This window comes from Mustela putorius, unplaced genomic scaffold (genome assembly GCF_011764305.1).
Source record: "Mustela putorius furo isolate JIRA1106 unplaced genomic scaffold, ASM1176430v1.1 tig00003853_pilon_pilon_pilon, whole genome shotgun sequence".
NCBI lineage: Eukaryota > Metazoa > Chordata > Mammalia > Carnivora > Mustelidae > Mustela > Mustela putorius.
Window position 1 is genome coordinate 50428494 of NW_025422005.1, and position 21103 is coordinate 50449596.

Here is a 21103-nt window from a genome sequence, read left to right on the forward strand (position 1 = left end):
ACGGAAGAAAAAAAATTAAATGGATGAAATTTGAAGTTCAACAAATTAAGAGTTTGTCCTGCTTTCAGTGTTGTGGTTCAGATTAAATGTCTTCCATAAAGGGCCCATGTGCTCCCCAAACTCCCAGAAGCCACCTGGAACCCTGGCCTCAGGGACACCAAAGCCAAGACATTCAAAGCACAGGATCCAACAGACCACCACAGCTGGCAAGGAGCCAAACACATGCAAACCCAAGATGGAGTTTTAAAGGGCCGTTAATTCCCTTGAAGAAAAATGAAAACCAGATGCTTCCCCCTAGGAAAAGAGAGCGCTAAGGACAGGAGTGGGATAGGTAGTGTGGAGGGGGGCAGTCTGGGCTTCGCGAGCGATGCTTACCCACCGTTAACCCCAACAAACTGAAGGTTCTTTTTGGTCCCATTACCTCCTGCACGGAAGCCATAGTCTTTCTTTTTCATTATGGATTTAAGGCTGGTCGACGGGGAGATCTCTAGGTAGACACAACATCACAGGTTAGAATGACCGTAGGGATGCCCCAGAAGGCAGCAAACCCAAGACTCTTACTTTGAGGGGAGACAGGCTGAAGGCATGGGAGGGCGTAGAAAGGGATGGAGACTAGATAACGTAAATCAAAGGTGCCGAAGGTCTTTGAGGAGGCCCGGCCTTCTGGTCAACACCAGCCCAACGGTCCCCGTTCACAAGCCCCTCTGTGTGTGGATGACGGAGTGGAGTTCCAGGAGCACTCTTCCAGAAGAGCTGTGATCTGAGGCTCAGACTTGCTCAGTGAATGGCAGGACAGGCACAGAACCCGCTTCACGGGACTCCTGTTCCCACGCCCACCTCTGCCCGAGGGCAGCTCTGCAGACTTTCCTGGCGTATGTGCCACTTGTGCCCTGGGACGTGGGGTAGGCATGGCAGACGCGTGAGCAACAGCACGTCTCTTTTGCTGTGCTCAAAGGTACGGGAGGCATTTTCCAGCGGGCAAGACTGGAACTAGCACCGAAATAAAAAACCAGCCCATTCGTGATCTGCAGCAGGAAGCAGACTTGCACGGTGCTTGTTGAGCAAAGCAGAATATGGTTCCACTTTACTCAACAGAAAAGAGTGTGCAATCTGTTACAAGAGAAGTGCTGCTCAGCCCAAGGGTCGACTTCCACATGTAGCATTCAGTCTCTCTTACACACACACACACACACACACACACACAGAAAATATTCAGTAAATTGTTTCTGAGCTCAAAGTAATGTTCCTCCAAAACCAGGCTAGAGCAAACGTCTAATGTGCAAGAACCAGAGAGGACCATGGGAAGGAGCCCAGGAAAGAATGAAGGGAGGCTAAGGTCTGGAGCCCACACAGCCAGGGCTGTTCTTGCCCTAGACATTGCCTTTGCACATCGCAAGTCAGAGACGGGTCCACCCCACCCCAAGTGGACATGGGCTGCAGACATGGTAAGTGAGTGGGGACTGAATTTCAGCACCCGTGTGCCTTCCTGGCTGGTTTCTTTGTGCCCTGTGCTATCTGTGCCCACTGTCTGTGGCAGCCCTCCCATCCCAGCCTTCCAGGACAAGGGTAGGGACACAGCCCCCTGCTGTGTTTTTCCCACTGGGTTCCTGGAGGTGTGTGAACCTTTTGAAAAATACACACATGCAATTCAAATCTTTTTTCCCTTTGAGCCATCAGGTAAAAGAGAAGTGGCTCCCTATCTTGGGCACCAGTATTTACCCATCGGCGGGGAGGTAGGGGGGTCGGGGGGCTCCCTCTGGGGCGGAGCGTGGGCCGAGTAGGCAGACAGCAGCAGGTTCAGGGAGCTCAGCAGCTGGCTCTGGATGCTGCTGAGCTTGGAGGCAGGCTGCTTGATGGCGCTGGCCAGCTCGGGGTACCCGTGTTCCAGGCAGCTCCACTGCTCCTGCAGGAGTTCCTGGATCTTCTTAACGTACTGGCCAATAGTGGCATCTGTGGGCGAGCTTGGTGGCCTCCCCGGGCGCTCCTTCCCTGGCAGCTCTGAACTGGCCTCCTCTCGCCCTGCTGGGGGCGACTTTCGGTCGCTGCTCCACGAAGAGCCTCCTGACACCCTGCCCAGACCCTCGGCTCCCACCTGTGGGCTTCCCTCCTGCTCAGAGCCTGCTTCTTCAATCCTCAGCTCCATGGAGAGGCAGCTGGGTATAGAGGGGGTGAGGACCACCTCGGGTCCTTGCGGCAGTGACAGCTGTGGTGGTGGCACGAATTCTCCTGGGCTCCGATCCCCCCGTTTGTGGCTGGTCTGCCCCCCTGAGAGGCCATTCTCCTCTCCTCCAGCCCTCCAGCTTTCAGAGCCTGTGCTGCCCAGAAGGTTGACCCCGATGCTCTTGTCACACGACTCCCTGGTCAAGAGTCCATGGAGGGGGTCAGTGTTGACCATGGCGTCAGTCTGGCCCTGAGAGTCTCTGGTGTTCTCGTGGCTAAGCTCTTCTGCCAGTCGAGCTACAGTGCGCTCTAGCTCTTGAATCCTCTGTCCTCTGGCCTTGACTTCCTCCTCCTGCTGCTGGAGGGCAGCTCTGACCTGGACCAGTTCCTCAGTTCTTCCAGACAGCTCACCCTCGAGGGCAGAGAGCCGCTGCTTCAGGCTGGAGATGCTTCCGGGATCCAACGCGGGGAGGCCCAGGCTTTCCTCTGTGACCCGGACGCCAATGCTTCTCACATCGATCTCCACAGGTGGTGGGGGTGGGATCTCGCTGATGTTGAGCTCGATTTCTTCTAGGGGGAACTCATTCTCAGGGATGGGTGATGGCAGGGGTGGGGGACTGGGTGTCGGGGAGCCAGGGGTGGCCACCACCTCCGCTTCTCTGGTTTTGTGTTCGTCGTCTTCATCCTCTAGAACGACAAGTGCATCCTGGGATGAGAAGGGAGGGCTCGGGAGAGAGAGGTGATTTGGAGCCTCCTCTTCATCTTCGTCCTCTGGAGGCTCGGTGCCCTCCTGCACCAGCTCTGGAATCCCCGGCACCAGGTCCCCAAACTCTCTGACTCTGGGTTGGGTTGTTGCTCGTGGAGTAGAGCTCTGAAAACCTGTAAATGCCTCTGCAGGGCCGAAGGCACCATCACAGACACTGCCTTCACCCTGAAGTGGAGGGAGGGCTGGAGGTGTGGGGGGCCCTGAGTTTAGGCTTGAGTCCTCTGATGCTCTGTTCTGGAGCAGTGTGGCTGGCATGCTGGATGCTCTCAGGAGCTGGGGCCGTCCGCCCCCGGGGGCCAGCTCCGCCTCCCTGGCACAGGCAGCCTCCAAATGTCTGGCCGTCTCCGCCAGCAGGGCCTTCCGGTGGTAGCTCACCTCACTGCCGCTGGCAGAGGCTTGCGGGTGTTCACCCAGTGGCAGCGACTGGGCTCGCTCCTCTGTCCCCAGCGACACCTTCCTTGGCACCGCCAGGGACCAGTTTTGGTGGGGAAGAGCGGCATGGGGGCGAGCCCTGCTGTCGGGAAGGCTGAAGTTTCGAGGCAAAGTGCTGAACTTGGCCTGCTTGGCCCTTCTGTGGATAGGAATCCTTCTGATGGTGTTTCCCTTCTCAATGTCATCCACGTACTTGAGGAAGTCCAAGTCCAGATGAAAGCCATACGGGGTCTCCACAGAGTAGGGGTGGCTCTTTGGAGGGCCCTTCTCTTCATCCCCCTGAGAGGACGGGTCTTTGGCTGGCAGACATGTAAAAAAGAAGCACAATGTTAATACGAATTATGGGTGGTGAGGCCTAATGTGTGTCATGTAGACTTAACGCTCTCACGCGAGACTTCTCTTCTATGTCCCAGCATCTAAATTAAGCTGAGATGCTCTCACAGTGTTTCGGCCATGCTGAGAATCCAGGTTATTAAATCAATGTGTACTTAGCCAATGTCTGCAAGGAAATAGGTAGAGGAAATAGTTTCCAATTTGCAGTATTCATCTCAGTTATTGCTGTGGAATCTGCCGGCAGGCCAGCAAGATAAAATAGTCTCGTACTGTTTTTCTGGTTTTGAGTCATGTAATTGCTGAACTGAAGCAGCCAGGCACCTGTCAGATCGGGGTACTAATTGGCAATTATGAACATTGAGGGTTTGGAAGGATAAAGTACACAACTGCCTCAACATTAAGACCCAACCTCGCATTATTCAGATGGATACTAGGAAATCTTGCTGAAGCCAGACATAACAAGGAGTTCTGCCTTCTGCATTATGTAAGTGTCCTCATCCAGGTGAGCTTTCAGGCACGTGAAGATCAGAGACATGCGCAGCCCATGCTCTTTTTTCCACGCTGCGGAGTGCTTACCACGAACTTCACTTTCAAAAACTCGTGTCAAGTGAGGAAATACCACATTCTTCAAAGACTGGATAAAAGGTGGTAAAGGACATGGGCCATGTAAAAGGGACACTGGCCTACATCTTCCAAGAGAGGTGGGACTCATGACTTCTCAGGGCAGCCCAGACTGTCAGGGGACATTGCGGTGAGAAAGTTCCCCCTAAGGCACCATTGGTTCTCTTGACTGCCGTAGAGAACACTGAGGACAAGTCAGTCCTTCAACTGAATCCATAAGGACTTTTCTCCACGTAGCCTCTTCTTCAGGTTAAACAGTCTGTTCTCAGGTAGTCATCCTACATGAGGACTCTGTGTGACATTCTGCTAACTGTGCCCCAAAAATGCTTAGCTCAGGAGAGCACATTCGTGGGCAGCACAGAGATCGAGAATGCACATTCAAAAGCCTGGTCTGTATTTTGGTTGTTGGGGAAATTACTTAGCTTCCCTGTGTCTCATCATCTATAGAATGGCAATACTAACAGCAAGGTGAGATCCTTGTGAGAGCTGATTAATTTATACATAGAGAGTGCTTTGAACAATGATGAAAATCCAATGTAGACTCAATATTGTAATTATTATCTTTGTGGAAACACAAAATATAGAGAACCGAAGCCCCACTGTGGAAACACAAAATACAGAAAACCGAAGCCCCACAATGGAAGCTGGTTTGCCCAGGCACACAGTAGGGGCTCCACAAATTCTCTGTGACTTGACTGATTGCTTGGTTCTAAGGGTCATGAGCCCTGGGGGCAAAATTACAAAATAGTAGTAATTCAATGTGCTTACTTCAACCACTGTTTTTTGTGCACCTATGTGTTGGTTGCTAAGCTAGATCCTGAGGACACAAAGATAAATCAGGTACAGCCCTGCCCTCAAAAAATGTACAGTCAAGTAGGAGAAACACCAGTAGGTACAACATGGTGTGCCAAGGATCCTAACAGATACATGCCCAAAAGACAGCCTTCCTGACTTACTTTCCCAATTTCTTTAGGAGGTTAATTGTGCCTTGGGAGGAGAGGGATGACTTCACAAAGCGACTTAAGATTGGGCATAAGATGAATGAAGAAGAATTTGCCCAAACAAGAGGGCGAATGACATTGTACTGTTTGTGCCCAAGATGGCCACCATCACTTCCCACCCTCTCTGTACAGGCAAGGGAATCCCACACTGAGAGGTGGAGTCTATTTCTCCACCCCTTTGAATCTGAGCTGGCCTGTGACTTCTTTGACCACTAATAAGGTAGAAATGATGCTGAGAGAATTCCAAGGCTAGATCCTAAGCCAGTAAGTTAGAAGCCACTCAGTAGAAGGTCAGATGCCATGTATGAAGCTCACCTTCCTGAGACTGCACTGTGAGGAAGCCCAACAGTCCCATAGAGAGGTGATATGGAAAGAGGTAGAGAGCTGCTTTGCCAGCCCAAGCTGCTCCAGCCATCCTAGCCCAGCTGCCAGGCATGAGCTTTCAGATGGCTCTGGCCTCAGCCCTCATCTGATTTTAGTGACAGGAGGGACTCAAGCGAGAGTCACGCAGCTAAGCTGTGTTAGTCATACATTTTTGTTTTCAGCCACTGAGTTTTGGGGTGTTTGTAATGCAGCAGTAAATAGCCAGGATAGATTATAGCTACACATCAGAGAATGTGCAAAGGCACGGGGGTATGAAATCCCACAGTATCCTGGGGTTCCGTAAGTCCGGGTGATGTGGCCAGGGACAAATGAGGCTCCGAGTGTGGTAGAGAAGGGTAAACAGGAGGAGATAGTTGGAAAGGTCAGCAAGAACCACGTCATGGGCCGCTTGCATGCACACCAACAAAGCCTTGACTCTACTTTCCAGGTAATCAGTGGTGGTGTCACCAAGAGTGTCCTCACAGAGGACTGGAAGGAGAACAAACCCAAGGCCCTGAGACCAGCTGAGAGCTTGCTGACATGCTCCAGGTAGGAAAAGCTAAAGGCAATGAAGGGAAAGGGACAAGTTAAAGAAAAGCTGCAAATGATGGTGGTCCCTGGGCGGTAGCTTCTTGGGGCTGCTTTTCCCCTAAAGGTGCTGGCGCACTAGGCCTGAGCCCTTCTTCTCTCTCGCCTGTTAGATCCCTCCTTTCAGTCAGTGCCATGCGCTGTCAGGTGGCCCTCTGTGCTTAGAGAAGTACAGTTATCTCCAAAGAACTAAACAAAGCCAACCAGACTCTTGCAGTCTGACATTGTGTCCACTGACACAGTCAAGCCTACTGGGCTCGATGCTCAATAAAGCCATGGGGCCTGTGGGCAGTTATGTCACCACCACAGCAGGGGACAACCCATGGGACTGTCCTCACTGGGTTCCACTGGTACTGTGCCAGGGACCTGAACTTCAGGCAGTAATGAGTGACGATTTCTCAAGCCCCCCAAAAAGACCAAATAAGTTCCCATTCACCCACACCAATTTTTTTTCCACCAACCTGCTTTCCCCCAAAGAGGCACACTGGTCATTTCCATAAATGAGAGCTATTGCTCTCTGTTAAATTTCCAGGCTACGCCCAGCTGTCCTCTTAGGCCTCCTGGTCGACTCAGCAGCCTCCTGGATTACAGGAACAGGCCAAATCAGAGAGCAGATATTTGTTTAAAGTTAAGTAGAGAGCAGATTTATGACCCGAAGGCAAAGAACTCTCCTGAAGGAGAAGCTGCATTATTTATCTGCTAATTGCCTCAAATCAGTTGAGGCTGATTTACCCAGTGGCCTCTGGGAGCAGGTCCAGAGCACAAATACAAGAATAGCATCAAATAAGAAAGAACAGATTCAAAGGCAAAATCTTCCACAAGGGAGACTGAAGGAAACCAAAGGAGTCTGTGAGACGGAGCGCTATCCAGGATGATGGTTTTCATAGGTGCTTTTTCCTAAGCTAGTACTATGGGGTCTCTCTCTCTCTCTCTCACACACACACACACACACAGAGCTGCTCTACCTACTATCCACCACTGTGTTCCTTCTCTTCCTCCCAGTTAGAAGGAATGTTGGACCTTGAACGAGGGAGATGATCTGATATGCCAGCAGACCTGTGCTCCCATCTGGCTCCGCTCCTCTCAATTCTACCTGGTGACAGGTATGAAGGAGCTCAGAATTCCGGGCGTTGGGCCAGGGCAAGAATTAATTAAAAGGGCTGTTTCTGCTCAAAATGAGCTGCTGATCGGATAAACAGACACATGGCCACACTGGCTGGATTTGAATCTTGGCTTTCTCATTTCCTACTTCTGTGATTCTGAGCAAATTATTGAATTTCCCTATGCCTCAGTTTCTCCATCTGTAGCATGCTGATGATAATACCTAACTGACAGGATTGCTGTGGTTGTTAGCATGAATGTGATAGGGAGGACATGGCACAGGCACTCAAGAAAGGTAAGATGGGCTTGTTCTAAGTGGGGCCGGTGGGGGAACTCGCTGAGGATGAGCTCGTTCCCTGGAATATTTAGCTCTCATGTTAGAATGACAGCCTCGGGGCGCCTGGATGGCTTAGTCATTAAGCGTGTGCCTTCGGTTCAGGTCATGATCCCAGGGTCCTGGGATTGAGCCCCGCATTGGATCCCCACTCTGCTGGAAGCCTGCTTCATCCTCTCCCACTCCCCGTGCTTGTGTTCCCTCTTGCTGTCTCTCTCTCTCCATCAAATAAATAAATAAAATCTTAAAAAAAAAATGATAGCCTCAGGAATCCGAGAATATAATTCTGGAGGAACTGGGAAAATGAGTCAGGGGAGAAGAAGAAAGTAAGATAACACAGGCTCAGAGCTACCTAGGATTCCCTACAGCATCTTGGTCCGCAAGGTCCCTTGGAAATGACCTGCAAAGGCAGTCATGAGCCTAAGACTCACACACAGATGCAAGAAAGGGAAGTAGAAGGGGCCAGTGGAAGGAAGGAGATGCCACGGTGATTACCTTGAGGAAAACTGTGAAATTCAGCAGGTGAGCTAATGAATCAGAGGTATTTAATGTGAGAAAGAAAGTCCAAAAGCCTACATTTGGTTTCTGAAGGAACAGAAAAAAACAGGAACTATAGAGAAAGTGGCCACAAACACAGTCGGAAGGAAGGGGAATTTAATGAGCCTCTTCAGAGGCCAAGGCAGTCATGGAAGCTTTTCTCTCTCCTGCCTTTATTTCATGAGGCGGTGCTGCCCGAAGGGAGGGGTACCTATCTTGAGCTAGTTGTGGGTAATCACGTGGAGGAGCACAGCAATGCTGAGGTTGCTGAGCAGGGACAAATGAGGCTGGCAGGAATGACAGGCCCCTGGGGCATGAAAGGAATTAGCTGGTGTTCGGTGGGACACTTCCATGAAAAGGCAGCTCTCTGGGGAGAAAGGCAGACTCTCAAAATATACAGAACTACATTTGGAAAGAGGGAAGGGGCAGGGCTGGGCTGCTGTCTGGTCCCTGAGTGCTGGGCTTGGTGAAGGGCCATGTGGTTCAGGGGAATTACAGGCACTCCTGTTTCCCTGACATAAGTCAGAAGATTGGGGGCGGGGTGGGTGTGGGGGGCTCCCTGTCTGCCTCAGTCAGTGAAGCATGCAACACTTGATGTCAAGGTTATGGGTTTGAGCCCTATCTTGGGTGTAGAGATTACTTAAAAATAAAACTTTAAAATAGAAGAAGAAGAGGAAATCAGGAGATCAGGGTCTAGTCTATGACCTTCAGCAAGTTTCCTGGGCAGGGAATGAGGGGAATATTTGTGAAAACAGTTGTTGTTGTGTTACATAGTTATTACTCAACAACTTTGAACCCTCTGCTACCATGGGAATAGACTCCAGCTAACCTGCTGGGTGATGAGAAACACATGGCCAATCACCACCTGTGCCTGGGTGACATGGAGTCGGCCAACAGACATGTAAGTGTGGCCGTTCTACACCATCCACCCAGGTCACCCAGAAGACCACAAACTCATGAAGAGGCCCAGCAAATATCAGCCAGGCTGGCCCAGACCAGAAAAATGGCCCAGACAACCCACAGAATCTTTCCAGAAATGGTAAATGTCTTGAAGTCTATCAATTTTTGAGTGGTCTGTTGCACAGCAAAGCTAACTGATACATGGGGAGACCGAGGCTCAGAGGAGTAAATAACAGGGAGAGTCACCCAGATATACATGGAGGCTCTTTCACCATATTGTGTCTCTCTCAGACCTCAAGCTCCTCATCCTTAAAATTAGAGTAGTGAGTGAGAGCATCCTGCTCCCTTCTTGATGCTTGGAAGAGACGAGAAAACTGTCTAGTGATTACAGCAGTCTGACATAACCACAAGGCTTCATTCGTATCCTATACTACTACTCTTGTTCATACCCGAAATACGCAGTTTGGGTCTCCTGGCACTATCTGTACAGGGAATGTCTTTTGTGAGCCTCCCTTAGGCTGTTTCTAGGATCTGTAGTAGCAATCCCTTTGCAACCCAAGGGCTCCCTTTAGACCAGGTTATACAGAGCAGCCTGCCTACCATCTGTCTTCTCCATCTTAGGGAATGCAGACTGTCAGTCTCTCAGGCACTCTTCATCCGATAAGTCTGTACAACCCACTGAAGAGCCCTGAAAGAAAGAAGGACAGTTAGCATAAATAGGGAGGCAGTATCATTGCAAAGAACTCCCGTCCCTGTCTTCCTCTCAGGGTTGCCCAGGAGCTCCACATTCCTCCTAGAGTATGTCCAATCCTGGGCATGTCTTCAAAGGATGTTAGCGATGGTCAACACCAAAGGGAGGATTTGGCCCAGTCCCCTCACCTGGCAGATGGAAGAAACTGAGGCTAGAGGTTAACTGGTCTGTGCAGGGCCTCTCTGCATTCTAGTGAAGGGGGTAGAGCCGGCTCCAGAGCTCTGCCAACTAGCAGAGTACTCCTTCCACAACATCAAAAGCTGTAATCTACTCCCCTCCATCACGGTGAAAGAATTCTAATCCATTTTGGGGGAAGAAACTGGAATCAGAATACCTCTAAATGATCTGTGACATCCCAGTCAGATGCAAAACAGGCGTGAGATCATTCCAAGTACCGAGGAGGCACTGATACTTAGAGGTGATGTCTAACCTTGGGTAGGGCAGGGCAAGTTCAAGCTCGGTGCTCCAAAGATATCAGGAACTATTCAAGCAGAAGACTGTCCTGACTGAATTAGGATACCTTGAGGTCTGATCATAAATTCTCCCCAAAGTTCTAATCCCAGGACTCTTTCTTCGAATGGTAAACAACCTGGCACCTGCCCCCATTATAATAAATCACCCAGGAAATTGTCTTTTTATGATTGTAACTCCACACACATCATAACAGTGAGTTATCTGACACCTCAGCAGTGGACGCAGGGTTGTTTCAGGAATTCCAGTGTGCTTGACAATGAATTTCGGACCAGAGAAGTGTACTGGGGAGAAGGGAAGGATTGGGGGAAACTGAGAGTAAGAGATAGATGAGGGGTGGCCTCAACAGCTGGGGATGGAAAAAACAAATAGGTAAACTGGGAAAGACGGCTAAGAAGTATGTGGCCCACCAAACGAGGGGAGGTCTAAAGTTTGCTTGGCAAAAGTTCACGTGGCCTCTCTCTGTGAGCGCTCCAAACCACATTGCGTGCAGCTGCCAAAGGGGCCTTTCCCTCTGCAGGTGTGACAGAGCCTGGAAGGGCAGCCTGGTTTCCAGGTGCAGAGACACTCCTTGCAGAGGGAATGCCAGCACGAAGTACCTCACTTACTTTGGGGGCAACAAGTACTTGAGTTTGGAAACAGCATAGAGCTGGAGTAGAAAGATGGGAGGGGGGGCAAGTGTGGCTGCTAAAGAGGCAGCAAGTAGATCTGGAAGGTTCTAACCTGAGGCGAGGGAGGTTCGCCCTTGCTAGAAAGAAAAGGTTCTGAAACCACCTAAGTGTCCTGCGGTGGATGAAAGGGTGAAGAAAGTGTGGTAAATAGATACAATGCAAAACTGTTCAGCCATGACAAAGAAGGAAATCTTGGCTGTTTGTGACAACATGCATGGATCCTGAGAGCTCTATGCTAAGTGAAATAAGTCAGACAGAGAGAGACTAATACCATATGATCTTACTTGTTGGTAGAATCTAAAAACACCCAATTTCATAGATACAGAGAACAGACTGGTGGCTGTCAGAGGCAGAGTGTTGTGGGGTGGGTGAAACGGAGGATGGCGGCCAAAAGGTACAAACTTCCAGTCACAGGGATGTAATGAACAGCATGGCGACTGTAGTCAATAATACCATATTGGATGTTTAAAAGTTGTTAATAGAGTAGATCTTAAAAGTCTTCATCATAAGCGTGATATATATATATACATATATATATATACATATATATATACATATATATATATATATATATATACAGAGAGAGAGAGAGAGAGAGAGAATATCACTCAGCCATCAAAAAGAATGACATCTTGCCATTTACAACATGGATGGATCCAGAAGGTATAATGTTAAGTGAAATAAGTCAGTCAGAGAAAGACAAATACCATATGATTTCCGTCATATGTGGAATTTAAGAAACCAAACAAACAAAGGAAAAAAAAGAGAGACAAACAAAAAACAGACTCTGAACTATAGAGAACAAACAGATGGTTGCCAGAGGGGAGATGGGTGGGGGGATGGGCAAAATAGATAAAGAGGGGTAAGAGCACACTTACCAGGATGAGTGCTTGGTAATGTTTAGAATTGTTGAATCACTATACCGTACACCTGAAACTAATATAATACTGTGTGTTAATTAGATGGGAATTTTTAAAAAGTTCTCATCGTAAAAACAGTTTGTAACTAAAAAAAAAAAAGGATAGTTTGTATAGTTTGTAACTATGTAACTGTGGTGTCATGTAGTTCATAACTATGGGGACAGATATTAACCAGACTTATCGTGGAAGACATTTCACAATATATACAAATACCAAGTCATTATTTTGCACACCTAAAACCAATTCAATATTGTATGTCAATTATGTCTCTATTATCTCCATTAAAAAATAAGGATAATTAAAAAAAAAAAAAAAGAAGAAGAAAGAAAAGCAAGAGAGGGTTCCCAGGCAGAGGACACTGTGCCTGATAATGCCGCAGGTCAGTAGTCTGCAGTCGGTGGGGGAGCCTCCCAGATGCTGGTGGAAGAAGAAGAGTGAGGACCTGAAGCCTAAGCTCGGCCCCTCAGCCTGTCTCCATCATCATGGTTTCTCCTCTCCCTTCTCCTCCCTTCCTCCTCCTACCCTGTATCATTACTGAGCAACAGGCAGCATTCAGAGCAATTGACATGCTCGAATTCTCCCATGCAATCTTCACCATAACCCCCAAGGGGATTATTACGATTGTCCCCAGTTTTCAGATAGGGAGACTGAGGCGGAGAGAGTTTCCAGGCCTGCCAAAGTTACATCACAAGCAGGTGATCGGACCAGGATTTGCCCTCAAGTCTAGCCTACTCCAGTCATGTCCTGGGAAGTGATCTGTAAACATTTGCCCAGCCTGGATGCTGTGACTGATCGGGGTGGGAGAGGGAGGGGGAGCAGGAAGTGTTCTTGACTTTGATGCTTCTCTGCTTCTGCCACAAGTATGTGTAAAACGCCTTCTCGGACAGATAAGGAGAACTACTCTCTTGTAAGGCCTCTTGGCCAAAGATGTGTGTGACCTGCTTCTTCAAGATGGTACATTAAGCCACAGGCTCCTTCTAAGGAAGAGGGGACCACCTAGGTGCAAGAGGGATCTTTGACACAAACTCACCATCACCTCAGAGAGTTCAGTCACACTTACTGCCTTTGGTTTGAGTTGGGATTCAATCCTTAATGTTGGATCCTAGGGTCAGATAATTATGCCACACATGTTAGGTCAAATTTCACTGAAAAGAACTCTACAGAGGGGCACCTGGATGGTTCAGTCGGTTAAGCGTTGGACTCTTAGTTTCAGCTTGGGTCATGATCTCAGGGTTGTGGGTTCGAGTCCTGCATCAGGCTCTGCATTCAGTGGGGAGTCTGCTTGAAGTCTCTCCCTCGGCTGTCGCCCCAAACTCTCAAATACATAAATAAAATCTTTTTTTTAAAAAAAGATTTTATTTATTCATTTGACAGACAGAGATCACAAGTAGGCAGAGAGGCAGGCAGAGAGAGAGGATAGAGAGGAAAGGAAGCTGGCTCCCCACTAAGCAGAGAGCCTGACACAGGGCTTGATCCCAGGACCCTGAGATCATGACATGAGCTGAAGGCAGAGGCTTTAACCCACTGAACCACCCAGGCGCCCCATAAATAAAAAAATCTTTAAAAAAAAAAAAAAGAACTCTATGGGGATTTCTAATAGTTCTCTTAGACTTGTTTGAATATTACTAAAATCAGTCATTTCTGAGGTTACAGAAATTAAGTGGAGCTGACACCCAATGCTCTGAAGAAGAGAGCATAGCAAGCTTCCAAGGAAAGGTCTAGACACAGGAAGGGAAGGAGGGAACTGTCATGCCCATATCCCACCACTGCCAGCCTCACCCACCCCGGCCTCCTCCTGCACTTTGGCCACAATTATGGCCCTGGGGGTGGACATCTTAGAATTGAGCTAAGGGTGTATTTTTTTATGTGATTTGGTGAATGGAATTGAAGAAAAATCACCACATCAACACATGCTACTTTGCAATGCAACAGAACATGAAAATGAGCTTGGTTGGGCAGAATTCCCCTTTCAAATGGAAATTTGCAACCTTCTGAAGCACTAAAAATTTTGACATAAAGCAATTCATTACTCAGTGCTGTTAAGTTGTATTTGGTATTCAGAACCTTACAATACCCGGTGTTCTGTAATTTTTAATTTGTCGATAACCTATCTAAGGATCAAGAATGCCCAGTTCAGGGTTGCCTGGGTGGCTCAGTGGGTTAAGCCTCTGCCTTCAGCTCAGGTCATGATCTCAGGGTCCTGGGATCAAACCCCACATTAGGCTCTCTGTTCAGCAGGGAGCCTGCTTCTTCCTCTCTCTCTCTCTGCCTGCCTCTCTGCCTACTTGTGATCTCTCTCTGTCAAATAAACAAATAAAATCTTTACCAAAAAAAAAAAAAAAAATCCACCAAAGAGGCAGTTACTCTGAAAGCCCATGTATAACTATCAGGCTACATTAGGAACAGCTCGATTTCCCCCAGTCAGCCCAACTCCTGCAGTGTAGACACCTACACCCTCTCTCTCTCTGCAGTTACTCCTTTTATGATGCCATTTACAATCTCATTCCTAACCTCAAATACAAAGAAGCCTTCCTTTACTTAGTCCTGAAACTGAAACCTAGTTCTGTACTTTTCGTCTCTTCAAACCTCTCTTTATTCTGCAATAATAAAAACGCTGTATTTCATCCTAGAACAGGCCACATGCCAAAATAAATAGCACCTTGGATTTCCTTGAAAAGAAAGCTTGGCTCCAAGCACAGCCGTATTGCCACGATAATTCTTGGAGAATTCAACCTTACAAAGTCAAATATTTAGCAAGGTAATGCACGGAACAGCAGCCCGGCCAATCCCTGCACGATCGCTCGCAAAGACAAAGCACTCTTTCCAAAAGAACCTCCCCCCACAAAAAAATTACCCGTACCTCTTACGGATCCTGCCAAAATGATGGGCGCTTCCTGTTTCCCCATTCCAGAGCCCCTCGCCTCCCAGTGTAAATGTCCCCTGTGCCGAGAAGCAGGAGGCATCTGTGATGCCGCTTAGCATCTGGAGGGGCTGGAGCCCAGGCACCCAGGAAGGGGAGCTGCACTTCTAAAAAATATTCTGCCTATGGAGTTCTCCAGCCGACTCACTTTCCACCGACCCAGGAAACAAAGAGATAACTCCTTCGCAGTAAATGACACATGAACACAACCTCATTAACTCCGTTCTCACATTTTTCGCCAAGTGTCTGTCATTTTCGCCTGCAATGCAGCAGTGGAATCTGGAGCTTCGTGGAGAAGGGAAAACTGTCGGGAGGAAAACTGTAGCCACATTACCTTGCCTTGGCATCCTCCCCCTGCCATAGCCTGGAGTGAGAGGAGTCGACTCCCTGCGGAAAGCAAGGTGCTGGCTGCTGGACCAGAGCTGACTGCTCGGCTCAGGCTCCGGAGTTCAGCACAGCAGCACTGGCTTCCCAGCTGTTAAAGGATTTGGTCAGGTGATCCGTGACCTTGCTGGAGAAGCAAATACCGACTTCCTTTTCACTCCCGGGAAGAGGGGAGTAGGGTCAGGCAGGAATTCAGTGCTCAATAAACTGATACCTGATCTTGCAGGAAGAGGAAGAAAGCTCAAATCCTTCATAGGAAAGTTAGTTCCCAGAGCTAATGCCACAGCTAAGACACCGAAACAGCACACACCATCTTCCCGCAACTGCCCCAACTCTGGGAGCTTCTCCGAGGGGTCATAATTAATTTCGCTTTTCCTTCTCTCTCCCTGCAGCCCAGGCGGCTCATTAATACAATTGTTCCTAATGAAGACATGGGAATTGTCCTTCGGATTTGAAACCCTGCAGGGGTGCATCTCTTTCTTCCAGACTCTATTTAGAAACTTCCCCCTCCACCCACCTCCTGGGGTCCCACAACCACGTAAAGCTTCTAAAGCTTCCACAAGCGGTCCCAGGGCTGGCGCCCTGGTCAGTCACTGGAAGTCTACTGGGGCAGAGCAGGAAGATGATACAATGCTCAGTGAGATCCAGACAAGACTGGCAGCTCCAGCTTCCCGCCACTCTAACCAGTCTGATGCCCCAGGACCAAAATGCACCCTATTTTAGCAGCAAGAGAAAAGCAAGGAGATACCTACTATAAGGATCCAGCCCTGGGCAGGTCTCTAACTGCAGCGCAGACCGGTGAGTTCAGAAGGGCAGGTACAGGAGCCAGCCAGAAGGCAGCTGTGGAGGAGGACAGTCTCAGAGTGTCTCAGGCAAGCTCTGGGAAGAGTCGGGGCCAGCTCACTGCAGCCACCGCTCTCTCTGGAGCAGAGGCAGGTGGGAGGCTTGTGCTCAAAGGCTCCAAGCTCTCCAAATCCAGCACCACGGCTGGACCTGGGGTAGGTGTGGTCAAAAGGAGCCGGGAGAGCCTCTGGGTTCCTGTATGCAGGCTTAGCAAAAAGAGGATAGGGACCTCATTCCCTTTGCCCTCCCTGAGCCCTCGCCAAATGAGGCTGTCCTGGGAGGTGAAACTCCAACAGTGAGACATGTCAAAGCAGCTCTGACCTTCACAGGCACAGCCTGTCGAGATGTGCTTCAAAGACCAGGGCAGATTCCTGCCTACCCCACACTGCGGTTGATGCGAGAGCTCAGTGTCACCCTGAAATGCTGCCTGTCTCCAGTCCAATACACCTGGAAAGCACTTGACATCCTGCGTCCCCTGTATCCTCAAACCAGTCTGAGGCAGCCAGACGGGGACAAACCTCTCCATTGTACAGGTGAAGAAAATGAGACAGACACTGTGACTTCTCTTGGCTCACCCAAGAGGGGATATGGATGAAAATGAATATTCTTGGATTAGAATTCTGTGTTCTTCCTACTACACTGGATCACACTCCTTATTTTCCTGGAAAGATTCTAGGGCACCTTGTTCAAGAGGGAGGTCAAGAGACTTCCCAAAGGGCACAGGTAGATGGGAGGGACAGGACTATGGGACAGCAGAATACACTTTTCTCAACTGCTGAAAGTAGATCATTAGAATTTTAAAAAATATATCAGAAATATTCCTTGAACTCTGAGGTTATATGGAAAAACATACCAAAGAGCAAGCTGTTCCTCTGATGGATTAAAATGATCATTGACCATCCCCCCTCCAAACTGGCCAGCGAATGGCTCGAGGCATGTGCTACTTCCCCAGGACCCTGGGAGAAGAAAAGCTCTCCATGTCACCGGGTCCCATGACTTTTCAGCCACCCACTCTTCCCCTCTGGTTCATCTCTGTGTTGGAGACAAGCACTCTGTTTTCCTCTCCCAGGAATAAATTCTTTCTCATCCAATATGGAGATGAGAGGTTTATTTCCAGACCTAATGCTTTTCTTGCAAGACCCAGCATTCTTCCCGGAGCACTGGCCCATTCCTGCCCCTCCTCCAAGCTCCACTCAGCATCTGCTCAAGAGCAGTGGCTAGTCTGCCTGTTTCCACGGCTGTCTGCCCTCGACTACAGCGGGTGTCTCTCGAATTCTAATTGCTGCTCTGTGTCTCTGTCCCCGACCGCATCACAGGCTAGATGCCATGTCAGGTGTGTGAAACTGAACTTATCCACAACACTGATGGCTCTAAACACAGGTGACCTTTCCAGATACTTCCTTAAGTACCAAGGGAGCACATCGGCTTCTCCGGTTGGCCCCAAGTCTCTCATCAGATTAAAAAAGAAAAAGAAGAAGAAGAAAAAAGACCAGCAGAATGAGGAAAGGAAATACTAGTCCCCCAGCAGTGCCACCAGTCAGGTTGGCTCAGATGCCGGGACAGAAGACCCACAAGGAAAAGAAGACACACACTCTGAACCTCCTAGTCTCCCCTCCTTTCAGACCTCTTTCTGGGGAGAAGGAGTCCCCCCTGAGATGTTGGGACAGACGCTGTGCTGACTGCTGTGTCTCTCAGAGGAGGACAAAGTCTTCTGTCTTTCATACCTTTCTAATTTGCCTACCATGCTCATTTCCCTCCGGAGTCAGGCAAGGAGGTGAGCAGAACCAGGAATGTCGCTCTCCATTTTCCAGATGAGGAAACAAAGCTGGTTCCCCACAACAGCACAAAGCTAACAAAAGGCAAAGCCTCAACCCAAACTCAGATTTTCGGTCTCGAAGTTTAGTACCCTTTCCTCGCAGCCACTCAGGCTGGAGAGAACCTGCCGGTGAGTGCAGCAGACGCACAAGATAATCCGGACGCAAGCTTCAGGGTTGGTGCTGTCCCCGCAGAAGGTGACTTCGCATTTAAGGAAGGTCTTCAGGGAAGTCCCCAACCACTCTCAAGGGGGGTGTGCTTCTTGTGGGAGGACCCCCCCTTACCCTGTGTTGGAACCTGGCACGCCCCCACCCCTAGGCCTCACTCTGACAGAGGTCTTAAGATAGTAGCCGTCTTAGGTTACTATCCTAAGACTGGGTTACGCCACCCAGTTCTGCCACTGGCTGTGCAGATTCCCTTGGACCACACGCATTTATCCACAAGAACTTCTCTGGCAAGAAGCACTTGGCTGAGGAGACACTGATTCCTTTTGCAGTTTAGAAACTTCCAGCTTCTGGCCCAGATCCCGTTTGCCCCACGATGAGAAAAGAGTGGACTCTCCAAGGCAAGGGGAAGAAGAGATGAAACTATCTAAAGAATGTGCCTTTTATCTAAGCAGTCCCTTAGGCTTTGCACTTTGCTCAGGAAGGTCAGCTCTTCGGCAGCGGGTGTGATGACCCAGGGTCAAGGAAGAGCAGGCTATTAGGTACGCCTGAAACAGAGGCTCTCGGAGCAGACTGGTTCGGCCACGGCCACTCTGTCCCAACACTGTTTAAACGGACGGAGAAGCTGGAAGTATAGTAGTCCCAGGGGGATTGGACTGGCTATAGCAGTCCAGGGGGAATCAGCTGTTCTCAAGACCGACCCTTTAAAGCGGGTGAGAATTTCTCAGGGTGGAAATAGGGCCAGTTTCCGGGAGAAAGGAGGCTGCACTAACCAGTGAAAAGTGTTCCCCAGAGAAAATGGAAGGCATCGGGGAGCCCGGGAAAAAGACCCTCCCAGAATGCTCTCAGTGCTTGACCCAAACGCACTGTCAAATCCACACACCAAGAGACCCAGGAGGAAGGGGCATCAGCGGGCAACTCAAGAGAAGAGATACTGATGGTCAATTTTTGAAAGATTTCTAACCACCGGAATGAATCAAAAAGCAGCTAGATAACATCTAAATACAGTACTCTCTGTTGACACTACACTGTGCCAGGTATCCTAGGTCCATTCTAAACACCATCCAGTTTAATTCGCACAGTAACCCTATGAAGCGGTCCTATGATTCCCATTAGCTGAGGCTCAGTGCAGTGAGTTGCCCAGGTATCGGCACTATGAGCATTCAGATTTGAATTCAGTGTGCACACCGTGCTTAACTGTGGTATAACGCAGACTTACAAGTATGGGGGTGGGGTGGATGGTGGGAAAGTCTTTAAAGAAGGATATTTAGTGTTGATATGGCTTTAATGAGAAGGGGACCACGCCCTCCCCGGAAGATTGCCGCGGAATCCGGGCAGCCTCAGCCAACGGGGCTGCTGCGGCACTGACACCTCACCCTATCTCCTGCAGTACTGCCCACGTCTTCACTGCACGGGCTTTGTCTGTGCCTGAGCGCGCAGGCAACTGCCAAATCAAACACAACTAAATAAAACGGTGAAGCAAGAAGATGAAAGCATCATAGAGACATGTGATGTCTTTTCTTGTTCTAAAAAATCACTATCGTGATATATTCTTGGAAAATAAAAACATTAACAATTTGTGGATGGAAAAGGTGGGAAATCACCATAATCCCACAACCTCATATCCCACTACTTTGTATATCTTAACGTAATCAAAGAGCAAGTTCTGTGGTGGTTAAGAGTCTGGACTCCACACTGAGAAGCCACAGCTGGAATCCCAGTTCTGCCACTGGCTGTGCAACCTTGAAAAAATTGCTTGACCTCTCTGTGCCTCATTTGTAAAGTAGGAAGAGTCCTACACCCTACATGTCATGGAGGATGAAATATGATGATATATATAAACCACTCAGAACCCAGGCTGGTGTACAGGCTGTGTTCAACAAATAATAAATACATTAGCTATTAATATAATAATATAAATTCAATTGTGAATTTGATTTTATATTTAGAATTCCATCACCTACCCATTTAAAAAATGTAATCCTACCTGCTTCATAATGATTACTGTAAAGGGCTATGCGAGAACCCCCTGACTTAGGCCTTATGATCCACACTCACTCGCTCCTGGAGGGCATCCCACCTCATCTTGAACTCTCCCTTCAATGCCACCAGATCAGGCAGCCTGACAGGTGGGCCTCCGGTCAGGTCTCCAGGAAAACCCCAATTTCAGGTGGCTGGAACCCAGCTGCCACATATGATGAATGGTTAAGAGCACACAGGCTGTGAGGTAAGACAGCCCAGGTTCAAATCCTGGCTCTGTGATCTTGAACAAATTTCTTATTCAGCTAAGTACATGGTTGTGAGGACCACGTGAGAGAAGTGTGTAAAGTGTTTGTGCCAATGCTCTGCACATAATACGTCAAGAAATGTTAGCTATGATTCCTTTGTAAACCCACACTGTTTTAAGTGAGGGAAGGGCAGATAGTGTGTTTGATTTATTTATCACCCTATTCTGAACAGTTGATATGATAGGGACTCAACAAAAATATGTTGACTCAGTGAATATATAAATACATGAATGAATGGATGGATCAGGGAAACTGTCAGAGCTGGAAAGGATTTTTTAAAATAGCTTTATTTGGATGTAGTCTACATGCCATACAATTTACTCAGTTAAATTGGACGATTCAATAGTTGTAGTATAGATTTGTGCAAACATTGCCATCACCTAATTTTTAAAATTGTGTTAAAATACATGTACAGGGGCGCATGGGTGGATCGGTCGGTTAAGCCTCTGCCTGGGATTGCATCGGACTCCTGTCCTTGCTCAGCGAGCCTGCTTCTCTCCCTCTGCCTGCTGCTCCCCATTTGTGCACACACTCTCTCTCTGACACATAAATAAGTAAACTCTTTAAAAAATAAAATAGGGGTGCCTGAGTGGCTCCGTCGTTAAGCGTCTGCCTTCAGCTCAGGTCCTGATCCCAGGACCCTAGGATCAAGCCCCGCATGGGGCTCCCTGCTCAGTGGGTGGGAAGCCTGTTTCTCCCTCTCCCACTCCCCCTGCTTGTGTTCCCTCTCTTGCTGCCTC

The 21103-nt window shown here is 48.8% G+C and overlaps 1 protein-coding gene across 3 annotated transcripts in view; it reads right to left on the reverse strand.

Moving 5' to 3' along the window:
• KANK4 (KN motif and ankyrin repeat domains 4) overlaps positions 1-21103 on the reverse strand; it is a 68090-nt gene that overhangs the window by 22148 nt on the left and 24839 nt on the right. The window contains exons 1-4 of one of the 3 annotated variants that reach the window (XM_004751662.3): positions 15204-15398; positions 9737-9824; positions 1720-3657; positions 376-487 (exon numbers count right to left, since the gene is read on the reverse strand). In XM_004751662.3, the coding sequence (XP_004751719.1) occupies positions 376-487; positions 1720-3657; positions 9737-9752 (2066 nt within the window). In that variant the 5' untranslated portion in view covers positions 9753-9824; positions 15204-15398. Of the gene's footprint in view, positions 1-375; positions 488-1719; positions 3658-9736; positions 9825-11907; positions 11955-15203; positions 15399-21103 lie in introns of those variants that run through there. The other 2 variants (XM_045064636.1, XM_004751661.3) reach the window with 2 other exon arrangements.